This window comes from Amborella trichopoda, chromosome 1 (assembly GCF_054954075.1).
Source record: "Amborella trichopoda isolate Santa Cruz 75 chromosome 1, AtrichopodaSantaCruz75HAP2 v2.0, whole genome shotgun sequence".
NCBI lineage: Eukaryota > Viridiplantae > Streptophyta > Magnoliopsida > Amborellales > Amborellaceae > Amborella > Amborella trichopoda.
The window spans coordinates 7318394-7342052 of record NC_142336.1 but is presented as its reverse complement, the minus strand read 5'-3'; the positions used below and the strand labels follow the sequence as shown (position 1 = coordinate 7342052).

At 34.6% G+C, this 23659-nt stretch overlaps 1 protein-coding gene and 1 pseudogene across 1 annotated transcript; both read right to left on the bottom strand.

Annotated features, from left to right (window-relative positions):
• Positions 1-12618: 12618 nt before the first annotated feature.
• Positions 12619-14788, bottom strand: LOC148783526 (aspartic proteinase nepenthesin-1-like; annotated as a pseudogene).
• A 1012-nt stretch (positions 14789-15800) lies between these two features.
• Positions 15801-17419, bottom strand: LOC18426221 (aspartic proteinase CDR1). Its single transcript, XM_006832879.2, has one exon. The coding sequence runs from the start codon at positions 17216-17218 to the stop codon at positions 15866-15868; it is 1353 nt and encodes a 450-aa protein (XP_006832942.2). The 5' UTR covers positions 17219-17419; the 3' UTR covers positions 15801-15865.
• Positions 17420-23659: the final 6240 nt, after the last annotated feature.

Genomic DNA, 23659 nt, shown 5'->3' with positions numbered 1-23659 from the left:
ATTCTCTATACCTTGAGTTCTCTCTCTCTCCCACATAAGGTGTCAATCCACCCTCTCTCAACTCTCTCTAAGATCTCCTCTCTCTCTAGCCTCTCTAAGTTATCTTTGAGAAAAGAAAAGAAGGCCACGCTGCAAGCCTAGATATTGAGACCTAGCCTATCATACTATATATTGAGACTTAGCCCACCATATTAGGTATTGAGATCTAACCTACCGTACTAGGTATTGAGACCTATGTTACTAATGGTGGTGAAAAATCAGCAAGGGTGTTTCAAAGTTATAGCTATAGTGCATTCAAATGAACATAAACAAGTAATAGAAAGAATATGTCATCAAAACATCAACAAGAAATAAAAATACAACAACATGCATTCATAGGGCATAGAGATTTGACTTGGTTCAGCCATAAAACATGACCTACAGCCATATGATAATGACACGAGACTTTACTTGCTGATTTGGAAATATTACGAGTGAAATCGAGCTCAAAACATCAATTTCCAACAACCATTTCTCACTTTAAATAGGGCCCAAAACAGGGCACCAATAACACCCAGAAATGAATTCTCTTCGACACTTTCTCTCATTAAAAATAGGTTACACAACAAACACACAATGAGCTCAAGCTTTTACTTACTTTCTCTCCCTAAAATAGAGCATACAACAACCTTCAAAAGAAAAATCAATTGCAGCCCAATATCTCTATCTTTTTCTCATTCTTTCTCTCACTACAATAAAATGAAATAAGCTCATTTAAAGAGAAAAGTTCCTACAACATCTCAACCATTGGATTAAGTGCAATCCAATTGTCCAAATAAAAGACAGAAAAGTCAAATAAAACACCAAATGTGTGTGTCTTCATACATGTAACACTCTCCCACTTGAAGACAAATCATTAAGCCTTTAAAACAACCATCAATGCACCACTCTCCATCCACTCGAGGTTATGTCTCCTCCAACCCCGAAAGTCCCCTACACATCTTGTTCTTCTCGGTTGACACAACCTTTGTCAATATATCAGCAAGGTTCTCTTCAATGTGAATCCTGTTCACCTGCAAATCTCTACGCTCTAGGGCCAACTGAATAAAATAGTATCTGACATCTATGTGCTTTTGTCTTGGAGTGATAAGATGTGTTCTTAGCCAGATAAATAACACTCTGGTTATCACAATACACAACATACTTATCTTGCTTCACGCCAAACTAGTCAAGTAACATTCTCAACCAAATTATTTCCTTTGCTGCCTCTGTCAATGCCACATACTTAGTTTTTGTTGATGACAACGAAACAATATCTTGCAAGCTTGATATCCAACTAACTGCACCACCACCAACATTAAAAATGTACCCAGTGGTAGACCTTCTAGTATCACGACATTTTGCATAATCTGCATTTACAAAGCCAACAACTTCCAATGATGAGTTCCCAAAACACAAGCCTATGTTTCGTGTCCCCTTCAAATACCAAATGATCCACTTAACTACTCGCCAATGTTCCCAAGTTGGATTAGACATAAATTTGAAAACAACTCCCATTGCATATGCAATATCAGGTCTAGTACAAACCATTGCATACATCAAATTACCCACTGTAAAAGTATATAGAACATTATTCATCTTACTTTTATCTACCTCCTTCATTGGATAGTCCCTTTAGATAACTTAAAATGTGTAGTTAATGGAGTAGAAACATCTTTACAGTCAATCATATCAAAGTGCTCAAGAACTTTAAAAATATATTCAAATTGACTTAACCAAAACTTATCTTACTTTCTATCTCTATTGATGTGCATGCTCAAAATCTTCTTGGCAGGTCCAAGATTCTTGCTGAAAAAATGCTTGGACATATCAAGCTTTAAACGCTTGATTTCACTCTGATCATTGCTAGCGACAAGAATATCATCAATATAAAGCAACAAAATAGTAAAAGAATCTTATGCTGAACTCTTGAAATACACACAATGATCAAAATCGCATATAGAATAACCTTCACCCAGCGTAAAACTGTCACGTTTCTTATACTATTACTTATATATTTGTTTCAAACCATACAATCATTTTTTCAACTTGCAAACCAAGTTAGGATTAGTTTTATTCTCAAAATCTTAAGGTTGACACAAATAATTTTTTCATCAAGATCCCCATGCAAGATGGCAGTTTTAATATCAATGTGTTTTAGCTCCAAATTCAATTTAGCAACAAAAAATAAAATAACACTAATAGAGCGCTTAACAACGGAGCAAAAATTTAATTAAAATCAACACCTGGTTTTTCCCATAATCTTTCACCACAAGTCTGGTCTTATTTCGCATAAGACCATTTGCCTCCCACTTAATAGCATATACCAATCTATTCTTCAATGCTTTCTTCCCATGTGGAAGTTCTACCAACTCCCATGTATCATTCTTATGTAAAGCGTCATCTCTTCCTTTATTACCTTATGTCATTTTTCAGCATTAGCGTAATAAATAGCTTCCTAAAAAGATTTAGGTTCACTACTATCAATATATAAAACATAATATAAGGAATGAGAGTATCTTTATGTAAGCTTGTGAGGGCGTGTGAATCTTCTCAATTCTTGTTCAAGTGTAACTGGTAGGCCTTCTTCATCTTGAATGGATTCAATGTCTTCTTCATAACTATCATCACCTCCATTAATGCCATCTTGAGCTTGAGCTTGAGTCTCTTACACTTGTCGAGGTGTAACAATGTGATTTGGTTCTTGTATATCCACAACAAGTTTGTATTGTTTTGGCTCTTCTTGCTTCTTTTCAGCAAACATCACATTCTCATTGAATAGAACATCCCTACTTCTTATGGTATTCTTTGCAATAGGATCCCAAATCTTATAACCTCTATCATCACAAACATACCCAAGAAAAACACATATTTTTAACTTGGCATCTAGCTTGACTCTATTTTCACTTGGCACTAGAAACCAAGCTTCACACCCAAATGTTCTCAAGTTTTCATCTGACACATTTTTTTTCTCCACCGAATTTCAGATATTTTACCATTCAAGGGTGTAGAGGGAGATCTATTAATCAAATATATAGTTGTATTAGCAACTTCAGGCCAAAATTGCTTACCAAGACCAGAAACGCATTTCTCACTCTTTCAATGATGATTTTATTCATTCTCTCAATGACACCATTTTGTTGTAGTGTCACAGGAACATTCATTACCTGGCGAATGACATTTTTCTACAAAAAACATAAAAAACATTGGAGCAATATTCACCACCATTATCAGTTTGCAAGCATTTTATGAATCTCTCTGTTTCTTTTTCAACCTTGGCTTTAAAAACCTTGAAATGTTCAAAAACTTGATCCTTAGGTGACAAAGGATACAACCAATATTTTCTAGAATAATCATATAAAAAAGTGACAAAATAAGAAACTCTACTAAGAGATTTAACATTAACAGGGCCACAAACATTAGAATATATCAATTATAACCTTTTTTATGAGATTTTGTTCTTTTGAAGCTAACTCTATGCTACTTACCCATGACACAATGATCACAAAAACCAAAACAAAAAAAAACTTAGAAATAGGAATAAGATTTTGAATTTGCAATACCTTCATGCAATGCTCATTACGATGACCCAATCGGCTATGTCAAATCTACATGTCATCTTACTTACTAGTTGTAGCAACGATCTTATTTATAACATCATTCCTTTGAGCCGTACCATGAAGAATGTAGAGATTTCCATCTTTTTTCCCTTTCAACATTGTTATACAACCTCTTGAAATCTTCCGTGACCCATTTCCAAAAGTCACTATGAAACCAGAGTCATCTAACTTCCCGGCTGAAATGAGATCTTTCTTCAACTCAAGAACATGCCTCACATTTCTCAATGTGTGTCTCTTCCCATCTGATTGCTTGATAATAATATTTCCAATGCCCAAAATTTTGCAAGTTCTATCATCGCTAAGATAAACCAAGTCACCATCCACATTTGTGTAGAATGAAAAATATGACCTTTTTGGGCAAACATGAAATGAAGTATTAGAGTCTAAAACCCAAATATTTGTAGTAGACAGTGTTGTGCATGCAACACCAAAAGTGATCATATCTTCACCATCTGATACTGCAATTGCTTTGGTATGATCATCTTTGCCCTTGCCCTTTTGCTTATTCTTCAAAGCATAACAATGTTTCCTCATGTGATCTGGTTTTTTACAATACCAGCAAGTAACATTCTTACCCCGTGACTTGGACCTGCCTTTGGTATGAGATTTACCCCTATTAAATCAAAATGGTTTATCTCTATATTGTGTTCTTTCTCTATCTCCTACTGCCATTACTGGATTTAATTCAGAAAACATTTGTGTAGATGCGTTTCTAGTCTCTTCATTTAATAATGAAGCTACAACATCTTTCGAATTAAACTTGTTACCTATTGTATTAGTCACATTGGCAACTAAGGTATCCCAACTTGCAGGCAAAGAACTCAGCAAGAACAAACATAACGCTTCTTCATCCAAATTCACTTTCAGATACCTCAATTGTGCAGAAGTTGAATTAATTCACTCACATGCGCTCTAACTGCAAGACCTTTTTCATTTTTAAAAGAAAACTTTTTCATGGCATGCACTTTATTTGTAACAAATGATTGTTCAAAAGATTGCTCTAGATATCGCCAAAGCTCTATCGATATTTTACATTGACAAACATCAAATAAAATTGAGGGTGAAATACATGTCTTACGGCTGCCAAACATTTTCGATAAAAAATATCTCATTCCCAATCTTCCATTCCAACAGGCATAACCTCGTTTCCTCGAAGTGACCGAACCAATTCTTTCCCAACAAGATAATGTTTTATCATTATTTTTTATAATGCCCTATGACTTAGGTTTTCAAATTCCATTGCCCTTTTCATTTTAGGAAAAATACAACAAATAAATACAATAGCAAAAAATCCCTTTATTCACAAACATATTGAGGTACAAACCCTAGGCTCTAATACTATTTGTTACTAATCGGTGGTGAAAAATCAGTAAGGGTGTGTCACAGTTACAGCTATTGTGCATCCAAATGAACATAAACGAGCAATGGAAGGAATATGACATCAAAGCATCAACAAGACATAAAAATACAATAATATGCATTCACAAAGCACAAAGATTTAACGTGGTTCAGCCTCAAATCGTAACCTACATCCATGGGAGAATAATGCGAGACTTCACTTATTGATTTGGAAAGATTACAAGGTGAAATTGAGCTCAAAACATCAATTTATAGCAGCCCTTTGTCACTCTAGACAGGACCCAAAACATAGCACCAAGAACACTCAGACATGAATTCTCTTGGACACTTTCTCTCACTAAAAGCAAGACAACAACAAATCCACAATGGGCTCAAGTTTTTGCTCACTTTTTCTCTCTAAAACAAAGCATCCAACAGCCCTCAAGAGAAAACTCCATTGCAGCCCAATCTCTCTATCTTTTTCTCACTCTTTCTCTTACCAAAAATAAAATGAAATAAGCTCCTTTAAAGAGAAAAGTTCCTATAACATCTTAACTATTGAATTAGGTACAATCCAATGGTTCAAAATAAAAGAGAGAAAAGTCAAATAAAACACCCACATGTGTTATTTGTCTTCACGCATTTAACAACCTACCCCCACCATATTAGGTATTGAGATCTAATATATTGTACTTAAGCATTGAGAACTAGTCTTGTGATTGTTCCACCATTGCTCTTTGATTTGAAAGGGTTGATAGCCTGAAGTTTTCCATATTTTAAAAGATTTGAGGAAGACCTTGATTCCATATGCCATTAGAGGAGGAGTCCCGGAGTGGTGTGCAAACTCCAGTTGAGGTATTTTCTGGCAATATATTTTCTATTTATGCAGTTATGTGTTTCATGATCCCTAGATCAAATTTATCCAATTTTGTTTGTGTAATAAAATAATTATTAAAGTGACAACAAGTAAGAGTCGTTGATATTCTTTTTGTGTTTTTATTGTTTCTTATAATGTATTAGAATTCTTATAAGTAATCCGAGTGGTGAAAATGAAGAAAGGAAGAAAGAGGTTTTAATCGACATACACTTGCCCAGATTACATAGTCCTACATTCATTGGTATTGGAGCTAGATCTCTTACTATCATATTTATTTTATTTTATTGTTTTGGAGTTCAAAAATATAAATTTAAAAGCCAAAGGCTTTATGGCCTAGTGATACACCTCCGAAAGAATAATTGGCATGTTTAACACCGGGACATATTCTACAGATTAAGGTTTTTTGTGCTATTTTATAGCACTGTTATGAACAAAAGGATGAGGTATCTCTCTAATGTATACCCTAGTGATATTTTTCATTTTTCAGATTATGATCTTCATGCAAAATTTCAGTGGGTGATCATGGGGAAGTTGAGAGTTATAGACTCATCTTTGAGGGGTGTCAGTTCTGATCCCTCAAAATCTAGGAGCTGTATTCTGTGTTCCATTAATTTTTCCACCATAAAGATATTTTTAGTTTTGGGAAATATCTGACTATAACTCACCCAATTCAATCTACTTCAAAATAATAATACTAATAATTTACAGAGAAAACCATTATGGTTTTAAAGTTATAGTCATTTTAATGAAGGGTGAGCAAATTTTAGAGAGACCACAAGTCTCTCTCTAAATCCTCCTTTTCCAATAAAGTTATGGTCCTTTTAATGAAGGGTGCCAAAAAATATGTGTATTTTAGACATTTGTCACCTTTTATTTGTGTTTTTGTTTTGGATAAAATCATAGATGGATTTTATGATTTGTTTTGTGGCTACACATTTTTTAATCGTGGTTTTTTTTGGATAAAATCATAGATGAATTTTATGCTTTATTTTATGGCTATTACATGACTTCGTAAATAATTAAAGGTGTATGTGGTAAAATGATTTTTAAAGACTAAGCATGTCCTTTTGAAATTAGATTGGACAATTTATGTTAAAAAACCTAGATATATGGATATGATTTTGAGAAACTACATAGTCTTGCTAGATTCACTAAGTCTTTATAGAAAATCATTCTAAAACTGTCATCCTATTATCTAATTATTGCTTGTAAATATATACCAAGTCAAGAGTTTTGATAAAACAGAAAAGTGTTTTGTTAGGCAACACCACTTGTGGTGTAGATCCTTAAACTGCTCAACATTTTTAGACCTTATCTTATAGTATAATAACTTTTTGTTTAGGGGTATTTTAAGTAATTAGTTAAGGGTAAATTAAAAATTCCTAATAGAAACAAAAGTATTTATTAACAATAGTGGACAATGACATTACCGATATGGTGTTTGACATCACCCAGCAGATGCATTAATTGTTTTTAACTACAATAGAATGCCATTATTTTTTATAAAAATATTCATTCTACCCTTCTAAATGACCAAAAATGCCCTTACTTGAAAAAATTTGTATTATAATTCAAGGGTATTTTAGTGTCAAAAAATGTTGAGCACTTTAAGGGTCTACACCACCAAGTGGTGTAGCCTTACAAAATCCAATAGAAAGACATTGTCTTGAAAGTATTTTCTAAAGATTGGAGAATATGTCTTTTATCTATACAATAGTTTTCAATAACTATGTCTTTGCTCCTATTTTATATTAAGAAAAGTAGACAATGATACTATATACCTTTGAAATAAGGTAGTCACAGTTAATCTTGACCATTGGATGTGAAATTGGACGGTTGTATTTATTTCATTGACCATACTCAAACTTCAAAATAAAGTTTCTTGAACTTTGTGACACACCCAACCTATCAGATTCACATTAAATGGTTAAAAGTAATTATGACCTCTTTGTATCAAAGGTAAGTGGTCTCATTGTGAATAATACTTTTATAGTATCAATTATGTGACATTCTAGTCAGTTCTTGAGAATCCTCGATTACCTAAGATCATGAGCCATAGGGTTGACACATGTTGTGCGGATAAGATGACTTGGTTTGTATTAATTTACAACCAAGAAACTAGAGTAGTTGAACTTGTGTGGTTCAGAGAGGGTTTTGCATATTACTAAACCAATGGGCATTGAGTTACTTTTGGCATGAAACTTACTATAGTACCTCATGGCATATGTATGAGAATACTGAGAAAGTACATATTATATATGTTATGATTAAGTGTGAGTTCTTATTAAGATTGAGTGGGAGTTCTTATTATAAAAAGTACATGTTATAAAAGTATCCTATTATAGAAGTTCCATAAAACTTAATATTCCTATGGGAGTTCTTTCTTGTGCCTGATGAACCAACCAGAATAACATATTATAGTGTTGTCCACCATGGAACCCGGATAGTGGCATTGGTTGTTTGGCTACAAAAATGAACACCATGATTAAAGAACTCCCTTGAGCTGTTGAGATACGACCTCATGAGATGGGGGTACATGATGATCATCAGCAACGATGAGACCATGAATCGCAATGCGGCATAAAAAGATAGATTACAACCACGTTTGGCAGGCGATTCAAGTAGTAAAAAGAAAGAGGCCTCAGGACTCCCACAGAGGCTATATCTATGAATCCTTAGAGAAAGGATTAATGGAGAAAAACTTGATCACGATATGTAATGAGCGTGAGAGAGAATAAATGAGCAATGCTTAAGAGAGAGATCGTATTGGGGGGATGAGAGTGAGGAAGAGAGACTATAAGGCCTTCAAGTGTCAAGTAGGAGATTTTTAGTATTTGAAGTCATTAACGACCTTAAGAGAGCTTGTTATCAATAATCCATACAATGTAAGAATATACTCTAGTAGGAGTATGGTTCAGAGGGATCAAGATAGAAAAGTGATACTCAGATTAGGCTTAACGTGCTAGCTAGTGGAGTTTGAAAACCCTTAATTACTTCGGCATAGAACACAATCGAGGAGGATCAGCCATGTCATCCCTTGTTGAGGTTGGAGTAGCTCAAGGTAGTGAGCCCAGAGACTGTGTAACCCTTATGTGTGACGGTAGGCCTGTAGAGACGAGGGCTAAAGCATCATCATTGAACCATCACACGGCATGTATATATGATAGCCGCATTAGAAAAAAGAGTCATCATTGAAGTTGATATGTGTACATGTGCGAGAGATGCCCCGTATGCGCTATAGAGTTATGATTGCACCAGGTTTGCGTAACATTGGACTTGTCTCTAAGGGAAAACGTGTAATCCATAGACCGGGATGGTATCCCCTCACCTATTGACTGACTTTGGTAGCTCAATTATGAACTCCTGCGATGGTCTATGGGTCATGAGAACTGTTGAGTCAATTTGAGAAAGTGAGTGTGGATTATAATCCACAATAGAAGAAGAAGTGCTTTAGCAAATTAATAATTCCTTGACCCAATTGAAGCCGAATCCCATCAAAATTATTTAGAATTATTTATTTAATGTTAAATGATTTTTATATTGATAGTTTGAATTTTTAGAGTCTCTAGATATTTTATTTTACAAAATGGAATTATAAATAAAGAGAACCCGAATTTTCAGTAGTTTAAATATTCAGAGAGAAAAATACAATAATAATATTTTTTCTAAAAAATATTTTTTTTATTTTAAAATTAATATTATATATGGGGGTCAATTGTACTCCATGGGCTCTACTAAAATAAAGCATGTTGAGAGGTGCATGAGGCCCACTTGGGGCTCCATAAGAAGCACACCCCACATAAGAGAGAACTTTTTTATACTAGTGGCTTGTGAAAGAAGCCATGCATTTTTTATTGAAATTTATGGAAAATATTTTACAGATCTTTTGATTGAATAAAAAAAGGAAAGTTTTGAAAATTAAGAGATTTGATTTTCAAGTTAAAGTATATATAAGAGAGAACATGAAAATAAAAGGTATATGTTATATATTTTTCATATTTTACCTTTGATGTGATTAGGTTAGGGAAACTGAATGGTCTGGATCCATTCTCTATAAAAATAACTAACCTTAAGAAATCCTAATCCTAAAGAAAATTTATAAATAGCACCATGAGGGTCCTAATTCTCTACACCTTGAGCTCTCTCTAATGAATGGTCTGGATCTATTCTCTATAAGGATAACTAACCTTAAAAAATCCTAATCCTAAAGAAAATTTATAAATAGCACTATGAGGGTCCTAATTATCTACACCTTGAGCTCTCTCTCTCTCTCACACACACACACATACAAGGTGGCACGCCACCCTCTCTCATCTCTCTCTAAGATCATCTCATCTCTCTGTAACCTCTCTAAGATAGAGTTATCTTTGAAAAGAGAAGAAAAGGACACTCCCCAAGCTTGTGTATCAATACCTAACCCATCATACTAGCTATTGAGACCTAACCTACAATATTAGGTATTGAGAACTAGCCCACCGTACTAGGCATTGAGACCTAGTATACCATGCTTAGTCATTGAGCCCAATCTTGTGATTGTTCTATCATTGCTTTTTGATTTGAAAGGATTGATAACATGAGGTTTCTCATACTTTAAGAGATTTAAGAAAGACCATGATCCCATGAGCCATCGGATGAAGAGCCCGAAGTGGGGTGTGCAAAATCCAATTGAGGTAATCTTTTGGGAATTTATTTTATGTTTATGCAGTTATGTGTTTTATGATCCCATGATCAAGTTTACACAATTTTGTTTATCTATTAAAAGAATTATTAAAGTGGCAGCATGTAAGAGTCCTTGGGATCCTTTTCGTGTTTTTATTGTTTCTCCACAAGGAATCCCACCGGAGCCATAGTAAAAGCGAGTCTTCATGAATCGAGGAAAGGTCGATCCTAGCTCAAAGGGCTTTGTATAGCTTGTGGTTCAGTATTTGAGGTAAAGCCAGGAGAACACTTAACAAAGATGTATGCACTCCCAAGCCTTCGTTCACTAGGGAAGAGAGGACTAACGCGTTAGCTTCGAGTGCGTCAGTTTGGTTCCATGCCATTTCCATTCGCATTTCTACCAACTTTAGGCCCGGGTTTCACAGAGGTCCCTTATAAGTTATTTGGATGTTGAAAATAAAGAAAAGAAGGAAAAATTTTAATCCGCATATACTTGCCCAAGTTATATAGTCCTACTTTCTTTCTCTCTAAAAACTTAAATTTTGAGATTATTAATCTATAAAAAATTTGAGATGTTTTCTCTTTAAAAATTCCAAGTACTTTTCCTCCCTAAATTTGATGTGATTTCTCTCTGAGATTTTAAGATACTTTCTCTCTCTAAAACTTAAAATTTTAGATAATTTCTCTCAAAAAATTTTGAAATAATTTCTCCCTAAAATTTTTTAAGTACTTTCTCTCACTAAATTTTAAGATGCTTTCTCTCTATAAAACATAAAATTTGATATAGTTTCTCTCTCTAAAAATTTTGAGATAGTTTCTCTAAACAATTTATGTTCTCTCTTTAAAATTTGATCGACTTTCTCTATCTAAAGTTTTAAGGTGCTTTCTCTGTTTGAAACTTAAAATTTGAGATAGTTTCTCTCACTAAAAATTTTGAGATTGTTTCTCTCTTAAAATAATTTCAGGTACTTTCTCTTTCAAAAATTTGATAAAGTTTCTCTCTGCAAAATTTTAAGGTGCTTTTACTTGAGATTGTTTCTCTCTAAAATTTTGAGATGGTCTCTCTCTCTCAATTTTCAGGTACATTCTCTCTCTAAAATTTGATATAGTTTCTCTCTCTAAAATTTTAAAGTGTTTTCTCTCTAAAACTTAAAACTTGATATAGTTTCCCTTTTAAAAATTTTAATATAATTTTTCTTATAAGAAATTAAAATTTGAGATAGTTTCCCTCTTTAAAAATTTTGAGATAGTTTCTCTCTAAAAAATTTGAGGTACTTCTTCTCTCTAAATTTGATGTAGTTTTTCGTATTTGTCGTGTACCAAACATGCATAACATAATTTTCACATGAAAATATTTTGATTCCTATCAAGCATGCCCTAATTTTCGGGTCGAGGGACCGGTACGTGGAATCCACGGGCATTGAAAGGTAAAAAAAAAAAAATGTATGGAAATGAAATCATAAAAAAATTAAGTGATGTTTCAATATTTAATGTTCATGAAATTTTAATATCCTAGTTATTGAGCAAACCAAATGATGGATTTTAGTAATATCCAAGATATTAAAAATCCATACCCCAAATTTTATGTACCCAAACAGATTTGAAAAAAAGTAAAAATAACAGCAAAACTGTTCGTGGTAATAATTTTGACCTTATAATCCCAAAACAAGACTAGTACATGTTCAGCTTTTTTTTCATAAACTCATAACACAATAAACGTGGATCTTTAACATCATATATTAATACAATATATTTTGCTTTGGTATAAGGAGATCACAATGAACATTTTAGCCATTTGATAAAAAATTGGGCGGTTACATAAAATATTTTAAATTTGAAAAATTAAATGGCACATCTCCAGGATGCTAGATTTCAGGTCTCCACGGGGAGTTCTAAGTCCTATCATCCTTGTGCTAAAAGTAAAATGATGAAATGCATTCGAAACAAAAGCAAAACCTACCTCTTCTTTACTTATTATATCGGAGCAATACCAAAACACACAAAATCCGGTAGCATTTTATTGAAAATACAACACTGCAAATCCTAAAACTTGTTGTCTCTCAAACCAAAGTTGTTCAATATCCACAAACCCTAGAAACCTACATTCTAAAGGATAGTGCAAGCAGCAGGGGTAAAAGAAAGCATATTATCCTTGACATCAAACTGCACAACCATGTCCTGCTGAGCCAAGTTCCCCATAATGGAGACCTCTTCAGTAGGTGAACATATCATGTCTTCACTCATGGCTGGGAAAAAGTTCTGGGGCGAAATTTTCTAATCGGCACCTCCCAAAAAATGATAAGTGATATCAGGGATCCCGTCGAAGTTGTTAGGTTTCTTCTAGCAGAGCTTCAACACCGAGCTGGGGTCGTGAGGGGGTTCGTTTGCGGCTTCTAATTGGATCATAGCTTTCAATTCATCAGTTAGTAGTCCGTATCCTTCACTTGCCAGATAGCTTAATGTGGAGCCGGAATCAATTATGAACCCTCTACTGTCGAACGTTTCTGGAGGGATATTGAGCCTCTTATCGCCTACGCTGATGTCCTCAAGCTTTAGGAGTGGTAGGTTGGATTGTTCTGATCTCTTATTATCTTTGTTCTCTTGGTGTTTGGCCCATCAATCACTGGATTATCTCCGAATATCAACTTGCCTATGGCATCAGTGGTGGTGCCGGCAATATGAGAACTTGCCGGCACTTATAGTCCCCAATTGGGAGGCAAGCGAGAGGGGCCCTCCCCCAATCCCCGCGACTTCTGCCAATTCAAGGCCAAACTCCCCAGTGTTTCATGCCCGCACCCGAAACCGATTCCACTGAGCACTGTCTGAGTTGTACCAGCTCTAGAGGTCTCGAAAGTGGACTCAGTTGCAGGTACGCCTTTACTTTGTGATTTATCAGTGTAGGAGACCTCATGGGGAGAAGGGTTTTCTGTAGGGGTACTTTGGTGGTAGGCTCGACATAGAGAAGTGTGGTCGAGCTCAACATATGAGCATGAATGCTGGGGATCAAAAATCTCTTCATCTTGATTGAAGCAGTCCTCACAAGGTTCGCACTGATTCCACATAAGATCGCTCCGTGTCAAAACTTAGCCAAAAGGGTTGAGGTGGTGTCCCCTATGGTGATATTTATGAGGTACTCGCCTAGTATTTGCTTGATCTCCGTTTTAAGATCCGATGGAGAGTATTTAATGGAGATCGCCCATTGCAAGGCATTGTGGCGAGAGATGGAACGTTCGATGGCTAGAGAGCATAGGTAGAAGCCGAGTGGTTCTGGAGCAGAGAATGCACAGAGTCACGGTGGTGAAGATCTACACGGAATGAGGTAGGATTCAGAGAAAGATTAGAGAGAGAGAAAGGGAGGGTGAGGAGGAAGAAAGAGAGAGAGATGACTCCTTGGTACGTCATGTCTCTGCAAATATGGAGTCGTTTGGGGGAAATATTTGTGTATTTATTTACATTGCATGGGAATAAGTTGCGGTTTTCTGTGTTTCCACATTCAGAGTTTTTTTTTTTTTTTTTTCAATAAGCCCCTATTCTTTGTAGGAATTGATAGGAATTGAACGTAGGACGTAACATTGCAAATCGTCAAACGGGAATCAATTAAGCTGAGGCTCTTTTCCTATCACTTACCAAACAAAACATCATTTTTATTGACAATGAAATTATGAAATTAGCAATAGGAGCCATTCTTTTGTAAATTGGAGGGTGGTCTTATAAAAATAGGGTAAGAGCAATGCACCCAAAGGATTTTATCCTTGAAAAAAATATATCAACCCCTAGTTTAAGAAAAGAGATTCCAGATTAAAAACATTACCTTTTTTGTTCACAGGGATAAGAACTGGGCTGCAATGCTCTGCCTAAAAATTATTGGGCTGTTAGTTGAGTAATCAATGGGTTGCCCCTTCCTAATATGTCCAAACCAATTATTCATGAATGCAAAATAAAAGGCAATATGCAGCACCCTAATAAATACACAAATATCTCTACTTTTAGCATCTCTCTCTCATTCAAGCTTAAAGCTCAGGTGCAAGAGCCATGGGGTTGCTGGTTAGATCCAAGCTAAAGAGGAACCGTCCATTTTAAGTGATAAATGGTGGAGATCAATGCTATATTTGTCGAATCCTGCACAGAGAGGTATCAATAAGTATCATAGCAGTATGTTTACTGTCCTATTTTGGATACACATTCAATCTCAACCGACCAGTAATAGGTCTCTCGAAAGACGTGCTCCCATAGGAGTAAATTATTTACTTGCTCCCACGAGCAAAAGCCTACTCATATTGACATGTTTCACTCCGAAACAAGCAGGTGTTCTTTACTCATCCCAGTGATCAATCCAAAAAAAAATATTGAATTCGCACCTTAAAATTTTATTAAGTGGATCACTATTGAAGTGAATGCAAATCTTCCATTTGTTGGATGATGAGACCCTAGTTTTGAAAGATTCCAAAAAAAGAGACTAGTTTTGAATAACAAGTTTTGTAGACAAATATTTTTTTATGAAAGGTTTTAAAAAAAGTTATTTTTGAAACATTTTTTAAAAATTATTTATGCAAGTTAACAAATATATTTTTCTAAATTTCAAACAAATAATGTCCTTTGAGCAAGTGCCAAATTTTTTTCTTCTTCTAGAAGTGCACAATAGGATTATCATGCACATAAATAGGGGTGAGAAGGGGTCAAATGGTTAGATCCGGATCTTGATCTAAATAGTATCTATCAGATCTAGAGTGCAATGGAGTTGAAATCGGATCTTGGATTTTCGGATTTGGATATCGATTCAAAAAGTATACATCAGATCCGGATTTGGATTCGAACAGTATACATCAGATCTAAATCCAGATCGGATCGGGATCGGGATCGGGATCTAGATTGTATAATAGTATTTTAAAAATTATATATAAAATAAAATTTATTATTTAAAAAAAATCGGATTGGATCTGGATCTAAATTCCAATCGGATCCTAATCGGATCCAACTGCACCCAGAACAGATTCAAATTTCAATTTGGATCTGAACTTTGGATTCAGATCGAGATTTTGGATCCAAAATTTGTGTCCATATCCGGATCTGCATAGAGTCCAAAATCAGGATTGCGGGTTATTTATCATTCCCTACCCATAAACAAAGATCAGGGTGGTTCTAACATCCTTTTGCCAAAAGTAGAATGATGATATATGCATTCGAAACAAAACATGAGCAAATAAAATCTTTCTGCTTTGCTTATAAAGCAGAGCAATACCACAATACACAAAATCCAGTAGCATTTATTGAAATTACAACACTGCAAATCCTAAAACTTGTGGCCTCTTAAACAGAAGTCGTTTAATATCCGCTAACCTTAGAAACCTACATTCTAAAGAAGGCAAGCAGCAGGGGCAAAAGAAAGCATATTATCCTTGACATCAAACTGCACAACCATGTCCTGCTGAGCCAAGTTCCCCATAATGGAGACCTCTTCAGTAGGGAGAAGAGCCAAACATATCACATCTTCACTCATGGCTGGGAAAAAGTTCTGGGGTGAAATTTTCCAATCGGCACCTCCCGAAAAATAATAAGTGATATCAGGGATCCCGTCAAAGTTGTTAGGTTTCTTATAGCAGAGCTCCAAGAGCAACTTGGGGTCAGTTGAGGGGTCGTTTGCCGCCTCTAATTGGATCACAGCTTTCAATTCATCAGTTAGTAGTCCATATACTTCATATGCCAGATAGTTTAATGTGGAGCTGGAATCAATTACGAACCCTCCACTGTCGAATGCTCCTGGAGGGACATTGAGCCTCTTATTGCCTACGCTAATGTCCTCAAGCTTTAGGAAATGGTGTGTCGGATTGTTAGGGTCCCTTATTATCTCTGTTCTCTTAGTGTTTGGCCCATCGATCACGGGATTATCTCCGAATATCAAGTGGCCTATGGCATCAGTGGCGATGCCTAAGGTCAGGCAATACGAGAACTTGCCCGCACCTACAGTTGCCAACTGCGAGGCAAGCGAGAGGGGCCCTCCCCCAAGCCCCGCGACGCCTGCCAATTCAGGGGCAAACTCCCCAGTGTTTTCGTGGCCACACCCGAAACCAATTCCACTGAGCTGAGTTGCATCGCCTCTCGAGTTCTCGAAAGTGAAGGATTCGGTTGCAAGTTCGCCTTTACTCTTTGAATTATCAGAGTACGAGACCTCATAGGGGCAGGGGTTTTCGGTTGGGGTACCTTGGTGGTAGGCTTGACATAAAGGGGCCGTGTTGTTGATCGCGACATATGAGCATGAATGCTCGGGATCGAATTTCTCCTCATCTTGTTCGAAGCAGTCCTCACAAGGCTCGCATTGAGTCCATAGAACATCGCTCCCTGTGTCAAAACTTAGCCAGAAGGGTTGGGGTGGTGTCCCTAAGGTGATATTCATAAGGTACTCACCTACTGTTCGCTTGATCTCGGTTTTAAGACCCGACGGTGAGTACTTACTGGAGATCGCCCATTGCAAGGCATTGTGGCGAGAGATGGAACGTTCGATGGCTAGCCTGCGAAGAGCATAGGGAGAAGCTGAGGGGTCGTGGAGCGGAGAATGTACAGAGTCACGGTGGTGAAGATCTGCACGGAATGAGGTAGGATTCGGAGAAGGATTAGAGAGAGAGAGAGGGAGGGTGAGTAGTAAGAAAGCGAGAGAGAGGAATCCTTCGTATGCCATGGCTCTGCAAATATGGAGTTGTTTGGGGAACATATACGTGTATTTACATGTTTGCACTGCATGGGACTTTAGCGATGAAATAAGTTGCAGTTTGTTGTGTTTCCTAATTCAGAGATTTCTCTTTCTCACTTGCCAAACAAAAAACTGATTTGTTTCTTTTTCTTGCAAACTCATATCAATTGTGATCCCCCTCTTTAATCCTTACCTTTTTTCCAAAATTTTATGCTCACTTACTAATCCTATGTAATTTCCCAAATGTTATGATCTTTATTTCAAAATATTTATTCCCTCATTTTTTTTTTCCTTAATCAAAATTATATATTCTTTATTGTCCATGTCATTTTTTGAATTTGAGGTTCTCCCTATATTTCTTGTTCGAATCATCATTGTCTTTTTCCAAGGTTCTGTTTTGCTTTTTATCAAGAGCCATAAATTAGAAATGGCATAAATCCTTATATATTTTCTCACTACTCCAACCAATCTAAAAAACAACTTACTTTGTGGTCCTTTGTTGTGGCTAGGCTCAATCTCAACCATTGAAGTGTACTTATACAACCTATAAACACGTAACAGGTTTCTTGAAAGACTTTGTACTCCCACGAGCAAAAGCATACACATATTTAGGGGTAGCAATGGACCTGACTAGACCTTGGGCATACCTAATCTCAGGTCTGAATATGGTTCCAAATTTTGGACCCAAATACAATTAGGGTTTGGGTCCATGTCCTACCGGACCTGATCCATACCCAACTTGTACCCATAATTAAAAAGGTATATGATGATATTCATGTGTAATATTATCACAATATTAGCAACATCAGTAATATTATGGGTAAAAAAAGAAGAAGTTCATAGTCATAAGTTATATGATGGTAAAAAAAAAGGGCCAAACAAAAAAAAAAAAAGCTCATAGTCATAGGGTCGTAATGAATCCGACAAAACCCGAGACCCGATAGATATGGGTACAAGTCCAAATTTTAGATCCGAATAATATTTGAGTCCTAATCAGGACCCGACCATCTGCCACTCCTACTCATAGTGATATATTTCACTCCAAAACAAGCACGTATTCTTTACTCATCCCAGTGATGAATCCAAAAGAAATATTGAATTCGCACCTTAAAATTTTATTAAGTGGATAACTCTTGAAGTGAGTGCAAATCTTCCATTTGATGGATGATGAGACCCTAGTTTTGACAGATTCAAAAATCGAAACCCTAGATTCGAAAACTTTTTTCTTTTTTTTTTTTTGTAAAAAAAAGTATTTTGGGTTTTAAAAAAAATTGAAACATTTTTTTTAATTATTTATTTGGGGTAGCAAATATATTTTTCAAAATTTTCTAATAAATGAAGTCCTTCAGAGCAAGCCCCGATTTTTATGTTCTTCTTCAAGAGGAGCACAATAATATTTATCATAGATATAAAGCATACTGAAATGCACAATTTCTGGGATAAAAATAAAAAGGTTAGAGGGGCATTTTGGGAACTCAAAAATCAATACATTGCAATAGAGATTATTGTACCACTTCATAAAAAATAGTCCATTAAAGAGAGGTTAGAGTACTAAACGGCTGGCTAATAGTAGTTAAATTATAAAGAGAAGAGAAACTTACGATAATATCCTCGAAATTAATGTTTTTATATTCTTTTTTATTTTTAAATTCCCCGAATTGCCTTTTCTTATACCTTGAAAATCCCAATGTCTCAAGTCATACCTAATAGTGTAACTTTGTATCCTTAAGACTTGGAAGTAATTTTTTTACTCATAATCCCAGCTTCGAATCTTCAAGGTCAAACAAAGTTGTGCCTAATATTGTCAATTCAAATATTGAAGATATGAAGTCAGAGGTATGAATTTGTATCTTAAATAATTTGGGAAAAAAAAGATAAAATTATATGAACATAAAATTAAACATTTTTAGGGGGTTTCTTAGTTAAAAACCATGCCAAAACTGGGCAAAAATCAAAATATGGGCTGCATTAAAAGAAAAAAGGTGCGGATTATATAGAGCCAAGGCTCTAAACAATCAAAGTAAAGCGCACATTCAAATAGTGTCGAGAAATGTTGTTTCAGTACTGAAAATCTTTGTGATAGCCTTAAAATATACTTTCATCTTTAATTATAAAATTTAAAGCTTCAAAACTAGTGTAGATCGAGCAAATCTATGCAAATTTGAAAATCTTGAAAATTGACGGTCCAAAAATACGTTACAAGATGTACTATTTTCAAAACTTGAAATCCATTTGTTCTCATGTCCATGTATTTTGATATCGAGATGATAAATTTTAGGATATTTGGGCATCAAAACAACCTCTTCTAGTGAAACTTTTGAGGTGGGCTATCTTGAATTTCAAAATGGTGGCAGGACTAGATAATAAAATTCGAAGGAGATAGGTTGAGTGGACATGGTATTTTAAAGTTGTTTCAAACTTATTTTTGATGGAAGTTTTTCAAGAAATCCCGATATTAGAAGATTAGTTAGAGACCACAAGGGTCATATTCTGTTATCCTACTCGAGACCTTGTGGTGTGGTCACAACTAATGGAGCTGAAGTTAGAGCCCTTTAGGACGGGTTAAAGCTACAATCTTTGTTTGATGGCCACAAGATTATTGAAGAGGATTCTACCAACATAATTTCTTGGATTAAGGGGACAGAAAGGATACTTTGGTCATCAATTCATGTTTTGGATGAAATAGAGGATCTCATGTCTAGTAAATGTGTGGTTTTAAATCATTGTTTTAGGGAGGGTAATAATGAGGCTAATGATCTCTAGCTTAAGATGATGCTCATCAACCCTCATGGGTATTCACTGTATAATCTTAATCGTTTTTGCACTTTATATAATCTCAATCTTCTTTGCACTTTATTGTACATATTTTACTTTTGGACAAACTTTCTATGTTTCTCCTACAGCATAGAAGTTATATCTTTCCCTTTATCCAGCCGTCCATTCTGAATGGAGGGCTAGGATTGTCCCAATCACAATGTCATGTCTATACACTATTTTATTTTTAATTTTTTTTTCATAAACTATTTTTACTCCAAATTTTGGAATTCCATGCCTTTATTAAACTCTCACTAGCAAAAAATATATAAAAAATATTTTCAATAAAAATAAAATGACCAAAATACCCTAAAAGTTTCAAGGGATATTTTGGTTATTATATTTTATCGAAAAATTATTTTTGATATTTTTTATAAGTGCACCCCAATGAGAAGATGACACGTACCAAATTTCATATTCATATAATTTGTATAAAACAAACTAAAAATAAAATACTTTGAGACGTCGGATCTAAGATCAAACGGTGAATGACTCTCTTGATCAAAATTGGACGACTGGATGATAGGGGGAGGATAGAACTTCTATGCAATAAGAGAAGCATATAAACCTTTCCATTTACTTTTAATGAAAAGTTACATGTTAATGCTAAAAAAAAAAAAATTCCTCTTGAACTCCTCGATCTTTATTCAAACTTGTCTAAGTTGCACTCGTTAAGGATTTCAAAACTGAATAAGATGGGGTATTTAAGATACGTAGAGTACATGAAACATTTGTATTCTAACGTATTAAGTGTTAAGTATTAACTACCCTGGAATCCGACGTACATGAAACATTTGCATTCTAATGTTAAGTATTAACTACCCTAGAATCGGGCGTGGGCTGGAGCGTTTCTCTTTCTAAAAATTTTTATGTAGTTTTCCTCCAAATTTAATGTAGTTCCTTTATCTAAAATTCTAATATTTTTTTTTTTTTTAAAAAAAAATTACAGGTATTTTCTCTATCTAAAATTTGATGTAGTTTTTCCCATTAAATTTTAATATTATTTCTCTCTCTAGAACACAAATTTTGAAATAATATCTTCTCTCTAAAATTTTTGAGATAGTTCTCTTTCTACAAATTTTCGGGTACTTTTTTCTCTAAAATTTGATGTAGTTTCTCCTACTAAAATTTAAATATACTTTTTCTCTAAAGCTCAAAATTTGAGAATCACTCTCTAAAAATTTTAAGATGGTTTTTATCTCTAAAAATTTCAGTTGCTTTCTCTCTCTAAAAGTTAATATAGTTTCTCTTTAAATTTTTAATATACTCTCTCTAAAACTCAAAAATTGAGATAGTTTCTCTCTCTTTTTTTTTAAAACAAGTTTATCCCTCTCTTTAATAATTTTAGGTAGTTTATCTATTTAAAATTTGATATAATTTCTTTCTCTATAATTTTAATGTACTTTCTTTCTCTAAAACTTAAATTTTGAGATTATTTCTCTCTTTAAAATTTTTGAGATAGTTTCTCACTAAATATTCTAGGTATTTCCTCACTCAAACTTAAAATTTGATATAGTTTCTCTCTCTAAAAAAATTGAGAAAATTTCACTCTCTAAAACTTTCTAAGTACTTCTCTCTCTAAAATTTGATATAGTTTCATTATAAAAATTTCCAGGTGGTTTCTCTCTCTAAAATTTGATATCGTTTATTTCTTTAAAATCTTGTAATATTTTTTTTCTCTCTAAAAGTAAAATGATGACATAGTTTCTCTCTCTAAAATTATTGGGGTAACTTTAAAAATTCTCATGTACTTTTTTTCCCAAAAATTTATAATTATCTCTCTAAATTTTAAGATGTTTTCTCTTTCTAAAACAAAAATTTGTGACAGTTTCTATCTCTAAAAGTTTTGTGATAGTTTCTCTACAACATTTAGGTACACTCTCTCTAAAATTTGGTATAGTTTTTCTCCCCAAAATTTTTAGGAACTTTTTCTCTTAAAAATTTAAAATTTGAGATAGTTTCTTTCTCTACAAATTTTGTGATTGTTTCTCTTTAAATATTTTTAGGCAATTTCTCTATCCATTGTTTGTTATAGTTTCTCTCTCTAAAATTTTAATATATATTCTTTCTCTAAAAATTTTTAGATAGTTCTCTCTCTAAAAATTTTCAGGTACGTTTTTACTCTAAAATTTGGCATAGTTTCTCTCTAAAACTTAAAATTTAAGATAGTTTTACTCTCTAAAATTTAATATACTTTTTCTCTATAACACTTAAAATTTGATATAGTTTTTCTCTATAAAAATTTTTTAGTACTTTCTCTAAAAAATTCGTACTTGTCGCGTACTAAACATGCATAATGTAATTTTCACATGAAAATATTTTTATGCAAATATTTTTATATCTATCAAAAGAGGGCGAAGTTTCATGTTGAGGCGCTAACTAGTGGAATCCACGGGCATTGGAAATTGAAAAAAACAGGTTTGAGTATGGAAATGAAATCGTAGAAAATGTTCAGTGATTTTCGGAGATTAAATTTCATGAAATCTTAATATCCTAGCATTGAGAAAACCGGTAGATTTTAGTAATATCAAAGATATTAAAAATCTATACCCCGAAATCCGTGTGCACAAAAGGATAGGAAAAATAAAAAATAACAGCATAACTATTTATGGTAATACTTTTAACTTTGATTCCCTAAACAAGACTTTCAGCTATTTTTCATAAATTCCGAACACATTAAACCCAAATCTTTAACATCATGCATCAATACATTATGTTTAGCTTTGGTATAAGGAAATCACAATAAACTTTTTGCTATTTGACATGAATACACAAAATATTTTGACACACTCTGTGATGTCAGATTTCATATCGGGGTGATTTTAACCTCTTTGTGCCAAAAGTAAATAGATGTTCGGCATTGCCAAATGATATGCTTATGACATAACAATACCAAAACACTCAAAATCCAGTAGTATTTTATTGAAAATACAACACTGCAAATCCTTAATCTTGTTGCCTCTTCAACAAAAGTTGTTCAATATCCATGAACTCTAAGAACCATAAACCCTAAAAGGTGGTACAATCAGCAGGGGCAAAAGAAAGTATATTATTGTTGACATCAAACTCCACAACCATGTCCTTCTGGGCAAAGTTCCCCAGAATGGAGGCCTCTTCATCTTCAGATGGGCCAAGAGCCAAACATATTACCTCTTCACTAACATGTTCGAACGAGTTCTGCGGCGGAATTTTCCAATCGGCACCTCCTGAAAAATGATAGGTGATATCAGGGATCCCCTCGTAGTTGTTAGATTTCTTATAGCAGAGCTCCAACACTATGTCGAGGTCGATTCTAGGGTCGTTTGCCGCCTCCAATTGGATCACAGCTTTCAATTCATTAGTTAGTAGCCGGTATGCTTGATTTGCCAAATAGTTTAATGTGGTGCCGGAATCGATTATGAATCCTCCATTGTCGAATGTTTCTGGAGGGATATTGAGCCTCTTATCGCCTACACTAATGTCCTCAAGATTTAGGAAGTAGAAGATCGGATTGTCTGGATCCTTTATTATCTGTGTTCTCTTGGTGTTTGGCCCATCGAACACGGGATTATCTCCAAATATCAACTGCCCTATGGCATTACCAAAAGTCAGGCAGTACGAGAACTTGCCGCCCCCCAATTGGGAGGGTAGTGAGAGGAGCCCTCCCCC

What these genes read in the sequence shown, in the direction of transcription:
- LOC18426221 (XM_006832879.2), bottom strand. Translation starts at nt 17,218, where the DNA reads ATGTTCCCCAAACAACTCCATATTTGCAGAGCCATGGCATACGAAGGA.